At 36.4% G+C, this 14,952-nt stretch overlaps 1 protein-coding gene across 1 annotated transcript; it reads left to right on the top strand.

The window, feature by feature from the left end:
* The first annotated feature begins 7,160 nt into the window (after positions 1-7,160).
* Positions 7,161-14,398, top strand: LOC127101548 (AUGMIN subunit 7). Its single transcript, XM_051038992.1, has 9 exons — positions 7,161-7,533; positions 7,811-7,896; positions 8,626-8,687; positions 8,985-9,076; positions 9,174-9,299; positions 9,746-9,836; positions 12,094-12,201; positions 12,785-12,883; positions 13,961-14,398. Exons 1-9 carry the CDS (start codon positions 7,400-7,402, stop codon positions 14,165-14,167), a joined length of 1,005 nt encoding a protein of 334 aa, XP_050894949.1. The 5' UTR covers positions 7,161-7,399; the 3' UTR covers positions 14,168-14,398.
* The last annotated feature ends 554 nt before the right edge of the window (positions 14,399-14,952 follow it).

The raw sequence follows: 14,952 nt of genomic DNA, 5'->3' as shown, positions 1-14,952 counted from the left end.
TGCAGCTGGAATTGTTCCACAGTAACTGGTTGGTTGACAATTGTCATACGACCACCCGGGGTGTTGGTTCCCCCATAGTCACCGAGGAGTCTCTCTGGTGGTTGTGGATTAGCAACCATGATTTTAGGAACTGTTTCCGTATCTGAATCCGAATTCTCTGAGTGCACTGAAACAACTTCTTCCTCCGCTTTCTCTTCTAAATCCAGTTTCTTTCTCTTAGCTTGTCGGAGTCGGGCGCGAAGGGTTCTTTCTGGATCTGCGTCAAAAGGAAAATCCGCTGAGGCCTTACCTCGCATAAACAAGTTAGACAAAAATTAGAATTGAATAACAAAATTGTCACAGATACTATTTTGGTTGACGAGCAACAAAATTTCAATAGAATAAAAATTAAAATATGTATTTTGGCAGTCCCCGGCAACGGCGCCAAAAACTTGATCGGAAAGGTAGAACACGAATGGTGAAAGACTAGGTTGCATTGTGGAAAGCGAATTCGGGGGTGACCTTTGTTTGGACTCAATACATCACTTGAGGACAAGCAATGACATATTTTCATCACCTTGGTAAGATTTATGTTTGTTTTTAGTTGCATTTGAGTCAAGTATCATGTTTTGTTGCTTTGGTATTACATTACATTCGATTACGAATTTATGGCAAAAAGATCTCGTTTATGCTTCGTTTCGGTAATGTCATTGTTCCAGGTTTAAAAGCAAGAATGGTGAAGTTCTGGACACGCTGAAGGACGAAAATATGACAGAACAGCAGGTCAACACGGCCACCCGTGTGCCACCACACAGCCGTGTTGTTGAGCAAGCAGGGCAAAAGATGAAGCAGAAAACAGAGATCAACACGGCCACCCGTGTGCCACCACACGACCGTGTTGATTAAAACAGTGCATTAACACGGGCGCCCGTGTGCAGGGACACGGCCTGTGTTGATGCTACTGTAACTAATGCTGAAATAAATTAATCTTGAAGAACAACACGGCCACCCGTGTGCCACCACACGGCCGTGTTGATTGAACGCAGCTTGGAAAACCTAATTTTTGCTGTTTGAACCGATTCTGCTCAGTAAGGGTAGTTTGGACCTTTAACTTGGAAGAGGGTCATCTGAAACTATAAGAAGGCTTGGAAGAGAAAGAAGAAGGCACTTTTGAACGGACGAACGAAAGCATTACATTGGAGAAGATAGCGAATACGACGGATTTGAAGACGGCGAGATTCAAGGGTAGCCACCATTGAAGATCAAACTCTCCTAATTCTTTGTAATGTCTAATCTTTACTTTATGAATTCTTTAAGTACTATGAGAGGCTAAACCCCATGATGCTAAGGGGGTGGTCCTGATGTTATCGTATGTTATGAATGTGAACCAATGATTTCTTGACTACTATGTTATGTCTTTCAATTCAATTGTGTGATGTTATTATGTTTTTGTATCGGACAAATACGAATTAATCTATGACTTCCAATAACAGGATTGTGATTGGTAGGGTTTTCATACAATTGGGTTTATGAATGCATCATCTAGGACTAGAACCTTTCATAAATCACCGTAAACCTTGATATTTTGTATGATTAAAACCATGATTAATTGAATGGACATTTGAGTAAGAATTGGTAGTTTAATAGTTTCTTCCTTAAGGACTTAATCAAGAACATTCTGAGGTTAGGTGATTGAATGTATCATAGGTAGTAAGGAAATCGGGACAAATTCATAACCGGCTAACTCAACCACTCACCCTAGCATCTTTTATATTAATCAATCCTTTTTACTATTTTCGTGTTACTATTCTAAATTCCACAACAACCCAACCATTATCTTTTGTTTAATAGAATCGAATTAAAATAAGTAATTCCTACGCAATCCTCGAGATCGATACTGGGAAATAAACTCCTTATTACTACATCAGTAAAAATAGTACACTTGCTATTTTTCTGATCATGTACCAAGCCATATAAGTACGACTTGATTTTTCTTCAGTTGGCATGATTGCGTTAGTTAAGACATGGTCATGACGGTGCTTCCATTTGCGACACTCCGATCTTGCGAAGCTTTGCCATGGATTGAAGTTCCATTGGTCATTAACTTTGCGCAGATGCCATTCTCCTAGGCTAGCTGGGAGATCTGGGATATTTTGGGGCATACCGAACTGCAGCTTCACACGATCACTATTGTGCATCTCCACAGTTGTGAACCGTATTATCAGTGTGCATGCAGTCCATACAACCGCGTCTTCAATGTTGACTTGATGGTCATGATCCAAATTAAGGTATGGACGCCAAATGAACTGAAATGTAAAAGAAGATTGGATTATAGTCAAGGTAGAAGAAGTTAACAAAATATAACGAAATAATTAAGTTATTTTCCTTACGTCTGTCGGTCGAAGGTGATCCAACAGGTTGAGATACTGAGTAATACAATGTCTTGGACATTTGTTGTAACTCATACCATGTGCAAACCATCTACACCAAAAAGTCAAAAAATATTAGTTAGAGATAATAATCTTTAAAGAAGTAAGTAAAGATATAGCAATTTAGACAACTTACTTTTGTGCATACGAAAATGTGAAAGGGTTGTTGTTGACGGGTGCTAGGGACAGTAGTCTTGACCAACCCCATACTTGTAGCAAAACAACACATCTAGAAAATGTATATGTGTCTTTGTGTGAGTTTTTGCACAAAGAGCTATAGAGATAGGCTAGACAAGCAGATCCCCAACTGTAACTTCCTATTCTATCTACACGTCTAAGTAAAGGTAAATACATGATATGCATGCTAGAACCACTACCTTCGGGAAATAAAAACGAGCCAATTAATAGCATAATTCGAGCATCTTTGGTAGAATGCTCATCTAAGTATAAACTATTACAATACGACTTAAGGCGTGAAAGTAGTATACCTTGACCTCTTGCGTTATCATCTAACAAATCAGTCTCCAAGAGATCCATGCAAATTGAATTCGCATAGTTGATTTTACCATTAACAACCTTACCTTCAATGGGCAGTCCCAAAAGCATGTAGACGTCTTCTAACGTCACGGTACACTCACCGGTTGGGAACCAAAATGTGTGTGTCTCTGGTCTCCATCTTTCGCATAAAATCTTGCTTATATGACCAAAACCGGCGAGTTCAACATAAGTTTGAATCATCGGGTCCATATGGACATATTCGTGGACCCGAGTTCAGAACCTTGATACATCCTATAAAAGAAATAGCAAAAAACTTGACTAAGTTGGTATGTTAAAATAAAAGGGGGTTGGTGAAGATGAAAGATAAAAAGTTAACAAAAGAAAAAACTTACATATGTTGCGATGTTTGCAACCGTTCCTCTATGTGATTCGCCCATTGTGAGGATAGACATTTTTTCAGGGGGTTGGTGTAGATGAAACTACAAGAAGTTGTTACAGATGAAATTGTAGAAGAAGTATTGTAGAAGAAGTAGTGAGAGTGATGGTGTGGAAGAAGTGTTGATGGAGTGGATGTATTTATAGGCAAATGGATGGGAGCATGAAAAGTTGTGCTTGCATGGTGTCTCCACTTGAATTGGCGACCATGTACAACCTTTAAGAGGGGTCGCCATTCAAATTGGCTCCTCCATAGGGACATGCATGCAAGACCTAGGTCTGATTGCTTGGTTTCGAGGTCTGAATGCATGCTTTGACAATGTGTCTCCACCTGAATTGGCGCCCATGTGCAAAGAATGAGTGAGGGTGCCAATTCATTTGGAGTGTGTGTCTGCATGTCTGGCACGTGGCTGTCCTCTCTCTTGCATGTTGAACATGTCACTTCTTAGTAGCTTGCATGGTTGACACATCATTTCGGAGTAGCTTGCATGTGTGACACGTCACTTCGGAGTAGCTTGCATGTGCGACACGTCACTTCGAACTAGCTAGCATGTGAGACACTTCACCCTTCTATTTAAGTGTCTTACTATCAACATCCAAGACACTTCACTCACATTCATCTGCAGTAAGAAAATAGTTTTCATCTGCACAATGTCATCTTCATCATTATATAGTGTCAACGTTTACTGCAACAGTGAAACATACGAGTCTGAGCTATATGGTTTTTGTTTTCGAAACACCGATACCATTAGACTCAGGATCAAGAGAAATGCAACCTTCTTGCATTTGAAAAAAAGAATACAATCCTGTATAGGATCGGGTATTGTGTCAAAGATCACATATCAAATTCCAATATTTTTTTAGAATAGTCAATGCAAGTATTTCCCCCTTAAGGTACGAGATGATGAAGATGTTGAATAAATGTTTGTTAGTCATGAACATTCAGGCTCCAACTGTATTGAGTTGTAAATTACTCTTCAACCATGTATACCATCTCAACAGTCTCAACTAACCAGTCAGGATGAATTTGGTGAATTTGATCCACAATGGTCAGATGACGTCAACCCAGAAGCAGAAGTAGAAGTGGACATCGTTGATGAAGAAGAAGAGGAGACCGAGATATAGGTTGATCACATGCTGAACAACGACGATGAAGATGATGATCAACCACCACCCATACCTCCTAGTTATGTCTTCAACCCGCCTTAACATATGACAAATATGGATCTGCACGACGATGAAATATCCAACAATGTTTTCTATAATCCGTATCCGAGATCAGAAGGCGAATTAAAGGTGGGAGACATGTTTCGTACCAAAGAAGAATGTGTTCTGGCTATCAAAAAATTCCACATGAACAACTCAGCTGATTTTACAGTGAAACACACTGATTCTAGAAGGTATGTTATCGAATGTCGTAACATGCTTTGTAAGTTTCGTTTGGCTGTGTCTTACAAGAAGAAAAACGACTCTTGGGAGATCGCTTCAATAGACCCACCTCACAGTTGCATTGCAACTAACTTGAACAAGATCATCGTAAAGTAAGCGCAGCGTTGATATGTCAAGACATTCTGCTGTTGGTTAATAAAGACCCATCAGTGAAGGTGAGTATAATTATATCCCATATCAGAACAACATATAATTATACTCCATCTTACAAGAAAGCCTGGATTGCGAGGACAAAGGCTGTTGAAGAAGTTTTCGGCAACTGGGAGGATCCATACAAGGAATTGCCACGGTTTTTATGGGCACTAAAAACATGTGTCCCAAGAACTGTGGCAATTATGGAGACATTGCCAGCGATGATGCCAGACGGAACCTGTGCTACAGGTAATAGAATCTTTCACCGTCTCTTTTGGGCATTTGACCGATGCATCAAAGGTTTCACATTCTTCAAACCTATTATTCAAATTGATGGCACTTGGTTATACGAAAAATACAAGGGTACTTTGCTCATGGAGGTTGCACAAGACGGCAATAACAATGTCTTTCCCATTGCCTTTGTTATTGTTGAAGGTGAAACGGCTGGTGGATGGGGTTTCTTTCTTCGACATCTCAGAATGCATGTGGCTCCACAAGCCAATCTCTGTTTGATTTCTGATAGACATGCTTCCATTGAGAGTGCCTACAATAACCATGACAATGGATGGCATGATCCTCCTTCTACCCATGTCTATTGCATCAGACACATTGCACAAAACTTCATGCGTGCTATAAAAGATAAGAATCTTCGCAAGAAGGTGGTGAATGTTGGATATGCTCTAACTCAACCGTCATTTCAATATTATCGTGATGAAATTAGACTATCTAATGAAGACACAGGGAAATGGCTAAATAACATACCAGTATAGCAGTGGACAAGGGCATTTGACAGAGGTTGTCGATAGGGCCACATGACAACAAACCTTGTGGAATGCATGAACGGGGTATTTAAAGGAATTCAAAATCTGCCGATAACCGCCTTGGTAAGATCAACCTATTATAGGTTGGCTTCTACGTTCGCAACCAGAGGTGAAAGATGGAGTGCGGTGTTAATGTCCGGGCAAATATTCAGTGAGTGTTGCATGAAGGTCATGAAAGAGGAGAGCATCAAAGCTAGCACACACACTGTAACAGTCTTTAACCGTCATAGGCAAAATTTCAGCGTCCAGGAAACAATGGACCACAACGAAGGGAGACCAAATTTAGCCTACGCTGTTAGACTAAACAGAAGTTGGTGCGATTGTGGAAAATTTCAGGCCTTCTGCATACCTTGCTCCCATGTCATTGCAGCATGCGCTTATACTCGTCAAGATGCTTACAACCATTTATCTGATGTGTAAAAGGCCGACACCGTCATGAATGAATATAATCAAAGCTTCTCGGTATTACCAATGGAAGATTACTGGCCTCCATATGAAGGTGATATTGTCTGGCACAATGACGAGATGCGTAGAAAGAAAAAAGGAAGACCAAACAGCACACATATCAGAACAGAGATAGATTCCACAGATAAAATGATAAGATTATGTAGTATCTGTCGTCAACCAGGACACAATAAGAACAACTGTCCCAATCGAGGAGCATCATCCAGGTCTTAAGCTTTTTGTAACATTGTATTTCTGTAACCTTCAATCATTATATATCATTAAGTTTTTGTTACAACGAGGTTCACAACAAACATCAGTACAAAATAAGCTATCTGAAAACAGAAATATTTCTAACTGATTACAACAATCAAATTGGTGTCGTCTCGACCGAACATCATTTTCCCTAGCATCCTTATCAGTCTTCATTCGCACCCAACCAAAGATACTGTCAAGTCTCTCAATACTTCTAATTTTTTCCCTTCTGATATTTTCCCATTTAACCAACGAACCAGCTCTCTCTTCAGTTGATCGAACGTAGTGATGTTCCAGAACAACATCAACATCTGAGGTTTGTCTCTCGCATAAATCACCTTTCTGTATCGGCGACGAACACCAAACATGATTGACAAATGACTATTTGAGATGTGGAACAATTACTCACACAACGCATCTATTTATAACACAAAAAATTGCATTTTACATTGAGACTCCAATTGAATTGACGCCTCCTCTTAAGTCCTACACAGGCCAATTGGGTTGGCTAAGGCACCTGCCCTAATCAATCCAATTGGCGTCTCCATTCAATTTTTAAGAGGAGCCTCCAATTCAATTGGCGACTCCTCCTAAAAGTGGGGTAGATTGGATTTTTTTTTGAAATCAGGGGTATTTTAAAAATTTCCTTGAAAAAATGAATTATTTTTGTAAAAAATTCCCATTTGAGCGAATTTAGAAATTGTCCAAATATTTACATGTGTTTAATCGATTTATGACATCATTAATTTCTCCTAGTTGTACTTTATTCTCTTCTTCCAAATTCTTACTTGTATTTTTCTTTAGAGTATTTGATCCACTGAAGTGATTATTCTGATTCGGAATTAGTTCTCACAAGTGATTCCTACCAATTTCGACCATATTTTGTTACATATCCAAAAAAGCACTTTAAGAGGAAGTGAAAACGAAGCATGATGAAATAAGTTGCTACATTAGAAAATGGGCGCAAAGCAAATGGAAGAGATTCAGAAGAAACTGGGAACGCTGAATTATCCAAGATCAAATGCATCCGCACAGTCCCTTTTGTTTGCTGGCATGGAGCGCTATGCTCTTCTCGAATGGCTCTTCTTTCGGTATCTTCTTTTCCTTCTCCCTTAAAACTCCACTCTCATTTTGTTGCTACTTTGTAAATTCAAACTAGAATTATTAGGGCATTCAATTTTGAGCATTAGTCTTTCGTAATTCATAAAATCAGTTGGATGATTAGGGTTTGTTTTAGGATTTGATTCACATTTGTTGATAATCAATCATTCAGAGTTCAAATTAGGTTAGTGAAAATTGGGGCAGACGAACAATAGAAAATTTCCATGTTAAGATGAAATGATCTTTCATGTTTGTTACTTGCAACAGGCTATTAGGTGATAAGTCACCATTTTCTCAACAAAATTTACACGGGGATGCTCTTGATCGTGATGAGGAGACAGCTCGAATTCAATGTAAGACTTTTCTTTCTCTGTTTTGAAAATTTATTTTTATCTGGTTGATACTTCTAACTGACCGTTTTTCTGGGACTGAGTATGTATTTTTCCACAATTCTGCATTTGTGGAACTGGCATACAATTAGCTAATGAGCTAATGAAAAGGCTTTTAATGCTGCCTTATATCCTTTTCTTTTTCCAAAAATTCTTATGATTTTTTATTTGATATAGAAGTGCGTTTTTTTGGAATAGGCAGTTTTTTCGTTGCTATAGTTTGGTGTGAAAGATATTTGTTCTGTAAATGAAAACGAATTAATCTGTAATTAGCCGTATGTCTTATCTATCTGAATTCACACGGTAATAAAATAAAAGTATGCGCGGCTCAGTTTCCTGTACCATGCTGCTCAAAATCAACCATATTTCTTAACAGTAAAAGATGTGACTTAGCTTTTTCTCTTGCAGAGTAGGCAATCTTCTATTTTGTGTGTATTAACATAATGTTAAATTTTCTTTTACTCTTTTTTTCCCCTCGATCTGGTATAAGAATAGTCTTTTCCTCTTTAAGTAGGAGCGTTTGAGCAACTATTTACTTCCGAGTTGCTTTCTGACCACTTAACTTTCTCATTTATCATAGAAAAAATGTAGTTGTGTTTAGTGGGCTAATTACTTTTTAACATTTTGCTATGCTGTACTTATGTTTGTGTCTTCTTTTTATTAACGTTGCTACTTATGACTTATAATGTGCAGATTTGGCAGAAATTGCTAAGTTTCTGGGCATTACAACAACTGTAGATACAGAAGCCATTCAAGTAAGTCATCTGATTACTGCTATTACTTTTATCACCAAATTAGTAGCTATAACCTATAACAATGACAAGCCTAGGTGACTAATCATTAAGTACATGTTTATGAACAAGTTTGAATTCCTTTATATTTTTTTCTTATATGAATCTTTTGCATTTTTTGAATTGTTCTGTTATTTTATGTGTTGATATTCCTTTTTCATCTTATTCTTTCTTATATAAACAATTGGAAATCTATTCATTCATACACGTTTTGTTAATGAATTGCCTTTCAAGTGGGTAAATATTATGCATTTGTAACAGGGGCATGGAAGCTATGAGGACCGCACCGAAATGCTTCGTCTAATTGTAGATCTAGTGGAGGCAACCATATATGCTGATAATCCAGAATGGAGGTTGTCCTTAATCTACATGATGGTTTTTTTAAATAATAATCATGGTTTTGTGGAGATGGTATTAACATAAATTCGGTTTGTATTTTTGTTTCTATAGTGTTGATGAGCAGGTAGCCAAGGACATCCACCTGATAGATTCTATTGCCGAAAAGCAGGCTCATATATTTTCTGAAGAATGTAAATTGTTTCCTGCAGATGTTCAGATTCAGTCTATATATCCATTGTAAGAGTTTCTTGTTTTCTTTTCTTCTGCTTATGAATTTTTATCTATCCTTTTTGTGATTTCTATTAGAGGAACACATCTTTATTTCATTAGGAGGATTGAGGCTTGCATTTAAATCTGAAGTTACCACTGCAACATCTGATATATGGTCTAACATAGTTATCACATTAGGGCATATCTTTGAATTGAATATGCACAGGTTATGATGCATGTCAAATGTTTGAGTTCGATATAGAGAAATATTCCAACTACAGAATATTGACATCGCAGACCGTGATTATAGACACGGAATTGGTTCTTGATAACTTTATGAATATGAACATTGTGGGAATATAAACTGATGGATGCCATTTTAAATTTTGAAGAAATTCTTTTTCTTTTACATTTAGAACTTTCTCTAATATATTGCTGTAACATTCTTTTTGTTTAATCACTACTCTTTTCAGGCCAGATGTTTCGGAGCTGGAGTCAAAGCTTACTGAACAATCAAAAATATTATTGAATCTTCAACAAAAAGTTGATGACTTGGCATCCAAGGTTTAGCAAAATCCTAATCTTAGTCTGATTCTTGTCTTCTAGTAGCCATGTGATATCTTTATGAATTGCTGCTGGAAAGTGATGTGAAAACTTGAAGTTTTCTCAATTGCATTTCTATGGATATTTACTACTCCCCCCGTCCCACAATGAGTGACCCAATTGATCATTTCACATGGATTAAGAAAAATGAATAAATGAAAGAGAGAAAATGATATTTTTACTAAAGTATCTCTGATAAAGTATTGAGAATGGTGAAAGTAATATTAATTAGATGGTAGAATTGGAAAAAGTGCATTGGAAATTGAAATGGATCATTTATTTTGGGACACCTTTTTATTTCAAATGGGTCATTCATTGTGGGACGGAGGGAGTATTCATCATATTAATATTGTGCATTTTACATCATATTGATATCACTGAAATAAGTCTATTTTGGTAGATGGCCCTTGGTATTTAGAAGCCACAATGAAGTAATGAACCTTGACTGCTTTGCATAGAGGTGGGTGGATCCACTTATGGGGACAAAACTTTCCCTGTATCTTTTTCTTGTTCACATAATTCAAATTCAAGACATTACCTACGGAGACCTATTTTCCCCTTGATCGTCTTTCTAATGTGTCTTGTTATTGCTTTTTGAATACTTTAACTTATTTGAGAGTAAAAATAGAAAAGGAATTTTCAAATGCTTGAACTAATAAGAGACACAGCAAAACATCTGTTTATATGTACAATTTAAAAGGCGATAAAATGAAATTAGCATTAACTCCTTAATACAATAAATCAAAAAATATATCAATCTTTATGATACAATGAATTCTAATGATACTTGAAATGTGGAATAATAATAATAATTTTGTATTTCCAACACTCCCACTCAAGCTGGAGCAAAGAAATAAAAAAAACATTCAACTGGCTGCATACATAAGAAATCGTTGGTTCCTCAAAGAGGTTTGAACTTTGATTAGCAAATCAACAAATTGACCATTTAAGTTAACAAAGGAAGTGTTGTTTGATCATCGCAAATTAGTCTCATAGTATGGAGCTCACCAAATTTTAACTTTTAATGAGTTGTTTCTGCAATATTAGTTCACATGTAGTGAGAATCAGCTAGGTATTTTGCTTTAGCCCTAGACCTTGCAACCTAACTTTGTTTCTTGCTTTCCATGAAATGAGATTTCCTCCAAATAGAACATAATATTCAGAGGTGAAAATTATACTAGAAATAGTCCCACCCTCGTCTGCGTCAGGATAGGCAATAATCTTCCCATGCCTTCTCTTGTCATACACTAACCCTTTTCTTGGCAATCCTTTAATAATTCCCAAAATTCTGAAACCTGGATTTAAGTGGTCAATCCAAGCAGGACTAAGGGTTTGTCTCGTCACATCAACAGCGAAAGGTATGTGTAGTCCGGTTAATCTTAGATAATATAGCTTTCCTCCCTCTCTTCAATATGTGGGTCTATTCAAGTATCTAATGTCTATTGATTTGCAATTTAATATTTTACTTTCTTGACAAGTGTCTAATATTTAAGTGTCTATTCAATTATGTTCTATTTCTGACACTTTTCATAGGGTTTCCTAACGACGACACCAACTAAGTTTCTAGTAAGCATTCACCCTGGGTTCAACTCCCTCCACTAACAAACTATTTGAAAAGGAAGTTGAAATTGCCATTTTAAAAAACTAAAAAGTTTCTAGCAAACAACAAATTATGTTTTGCTTTCCATTTGTCTGCCGTTCCAGTGAAAATTCTTCTTGTGTCTAGTAGTCGGGCATTTCTCATTGAAACCTTAATATTTAGTAAGTGTTATGTCGTAGATTTAGGCAGCAGAACTAATCAATCTACCTAGAAAAAGATAGTACACAATTTGAGTCATGTAGTCATTATTACTTATTTTATTTTAACAATATGTTGAATTTATCTCATGATTGCATTGTATGGTTAGTACTAGTTAGAGATTGGTTGGATTAGTTTGCTAAGTCAGAAGTTAGTTAGATTGCAAATTATTAAGTACAGGGAACAAATTGAAAAGGAAGTTGCATTTTTGTGGTTAAACTTTTTTTTCTCATTTTCTCTTCACTCCTCTCACTGGCTCTTGCCATGTTTCTCAACATTGTGTACTATTTTTTCCCCTTGTTACTTAATCTCTTATTTTCATACTCTTGTTTTTTTAATTTAAATTAAGACTTTGATGTCATTATCTTTGAGTCACGCTGCACTAATTTTGATATGGTTGCTATCTTATTTTGTTTATAGCATGCTTATAATCCGGATGAGGAGTATACTGAGGTGGAATCTCAACTGCGAGCACATTTGGAATCTTTCCTAGAAACTGCTAGAACATTCAACATGATTTACACCAAGGTTTGACCAGGCTTTGATCTGATTTAATCAACCCTATTCAAATAAAGACTTGGTGTAGTATAAATGAACAAACAATCATGGCAAACATGAGCTATCTCTATCATTATATGCTTTTTTTGTGATATCTTTTTTGCAATTAGTTACATCCTATATGCTTCTATATGTATGGTGAGGATTGTCAGTACTACCTAATAGAAAGAGAGAAACTCATGATGGGAGTGTGAGAAACAGAGAGAAAACAAAGGAAAGTTTGAGATCTAAGCTCTTTATTTTCTGATTATAGAAAAGTTATTTACATAATATGTAGCTGACTGGTACTTATACATGTAGTGTAATCTGAGTATAGACACAGAATTTACAGAATTCTACACTACCTATAATTAACTGTTGGAGTCCCTAAACAGTGACTTACAAAACATGTGATCTTTGGGTGATTTTCAATCTTGATAAATCATATGAGATTGCATCGACAATATTAGCTTTTCATGCTATAAGACAATACTGTCACTTAATATGCCCATCCCCATCACCCAACAGACGCACAAAATATATGGGGAAACTTTTAAAAAATTATTTTGTGTAGGAAATTCGACCATGGACACATATGATGGAGGTTCCACAACTTCACGGGTTTGGACCAGCTGCCAATCGATTACTGGAGGCGTACAAAATGCTTCTAAAGGTAACCTTTCTCTGCTTGGCAAAAATATTTTTCTTAAAATCTATGATATTGTCTAAAATATTAGAAATTTAAAATCAAGTGATGCTACACATAATTCTAAGTTTGTCTATCAGCAATTTATTGCAAAAGTATATATTCATAAATATGGAACACATTTTGTTACTTAAAAAACTAATCGTCCTTACATATGATTTTATTTGTATACACGTCCACGCTTCTGTTTCTGTTCAATCTTGCTGCTCACATTGGATTTTCTCATTCTGCATTAATTCATTGCTGTCATCCTCTATTCGTCCTCGTTCTTATCTAATCTGAAGCATTATCCCTATTTTCTTTTAGACTTCCCCCTTCATTTTGTAATTGTCCAAACTAAACATCATGTCAGAATGTAAGAGTCTGTATGCATGCATCTAAACACAGTCAAATGCAAAAAGTATTGTAAAGTGGGAGACAGAGTATATGCTGGCAGTCCAATCTTGAAATTTTAGTTGACTGAAAGTTAATCTGATCCACAGCAATAACAATAACAAGTTTATTTTTGTTGATGACTTAGCTATATTCATATAGCACAGCCATTTTTTGTTGGTAGAATGGTTTGATATGTCTGTTCGAAAAAAAGTCAGAGGGGTGTCTAGACTTTTGTATTGAACTTGAAAATATGGAGATTAAATGGATGTTAAGCTTGCTAGCTAGAGCAGCGTTTTTGTTGGTTTGGCGCGCTGCTTTTGTCAGTTCATCAAATGCCCTGACCACACTTTGGGCATGGGATTGGCCACCACCAGAGTGTGGCCCCGCAGAAACAGTCAATTGAGTTGTAGTGAAAGTGAAACACAAAATAAGCAATTCATATTAATATCATGTATATAATTTTTAATTTGGGCTTTCTTTAATTAAATTCTATGGTCACTCTTGTAAAAATTAATATTAACCTAATATTTATTTACACCCGATAAGGTAATTGGGAAGTTTCAAGAGTAAACTTGTATCTCAACTCCATTTATATTTCAATAAACACGATGAATAAATGTGTTGGCAGATACAGCCTTATAATATAGCAAATCTGTTTGTCTGCAACAGTTTTTAGGGAACCTGCAAAATCTTAGAGACTCGCATGCTGCACTTGCTTTTGGATCTTCTGAAACATCAGGAGGGCCTTCTTCTGTCTCAGCAATAATCTCTGAATGTGAATCTGAGATGACAGTTATAAATCGAGATCTTGGAATTCTTTCCGTCTCCATTGCTCGTGAACGGGAAAAAAAAGATGAGCATTTGATGACAATGTAGGAATGAGATTAACCACTAAGTCTTATTGTCATGTATTTTAGGATCTTGTTTTACGGGTATATTTTGTGACCAGTTTGCCGGCTTGCCAGTTTGTTTGATCTATAGGTCATGTTGAGATAAACATCTTATTTGTCAGTGTATAATATATTAAAGATAACACATCATGTTGAGATAACACAGTACAAGACACAAAATTATCCAATAGTTTAAAGATTTGTGTGTTCAATATTTCATCATTTTGCAAACTAAACGCACCCTTAGGATTTTGTTCAATACTTGAGTCTGGGAGAGTACTGGCAAAATTTAACTAAATGAAAAAAAATACCAATTAATAGTCCTAGTTTATTGATGATACATGCAACCTGCAAACAAAACATAATGGCGGTTATTGATGTTACGTCCAACATGCAATTTTGGCTGAATTTTCTCTGTTGCAGCTCTAAATCTCTTTGTACCATAGCTCAGTTTTAGATTCTAAGACATCATCCACATTCTGCTCTACAGTGGTACCAACCATCTTCGTCTTAACATGTTTATTTCTCTTATTCCATCAAGGCCAAGGACTTTCTCCAAGTTGGCTTCTCTTCAATGTACAGGATGATAAACAAGTTCAATTTAGAAAAGTTTTATCTAGTTATATAGAACTCTGAATTATTTGTGGAGATAGCTCGTGTTCTTGGATTGGGACTCTCTAATGGGAACCGTACAACAAGATTACACTATTTTTCGATTGCAATTGTAAGTAAAGCTGTCAATTTAAAGGGCCAACTAATTTAGGCCCCAAC

This window comes from Lathyrus oleraceus, chromosome 7 (assembly GCF_024323335.1).
Source record: "Lathyrus oleraceus cultivar Zhongwan6 chromosome 7, CAAS_Psat_ZW6_1.0, whole genome shotgun sequence".
Lineage (NCBI taxonomy): Eukaryota > Viridiplantae > Streptophyta > Magnoliopsida > Fabales > Fabaceae > Lathyrus > Lathyrus oleraceus.
Note: the sequence above shows the minus strand (reverse complement) of the source record. Positions and strands in the feature narration are given on the sequence as shown.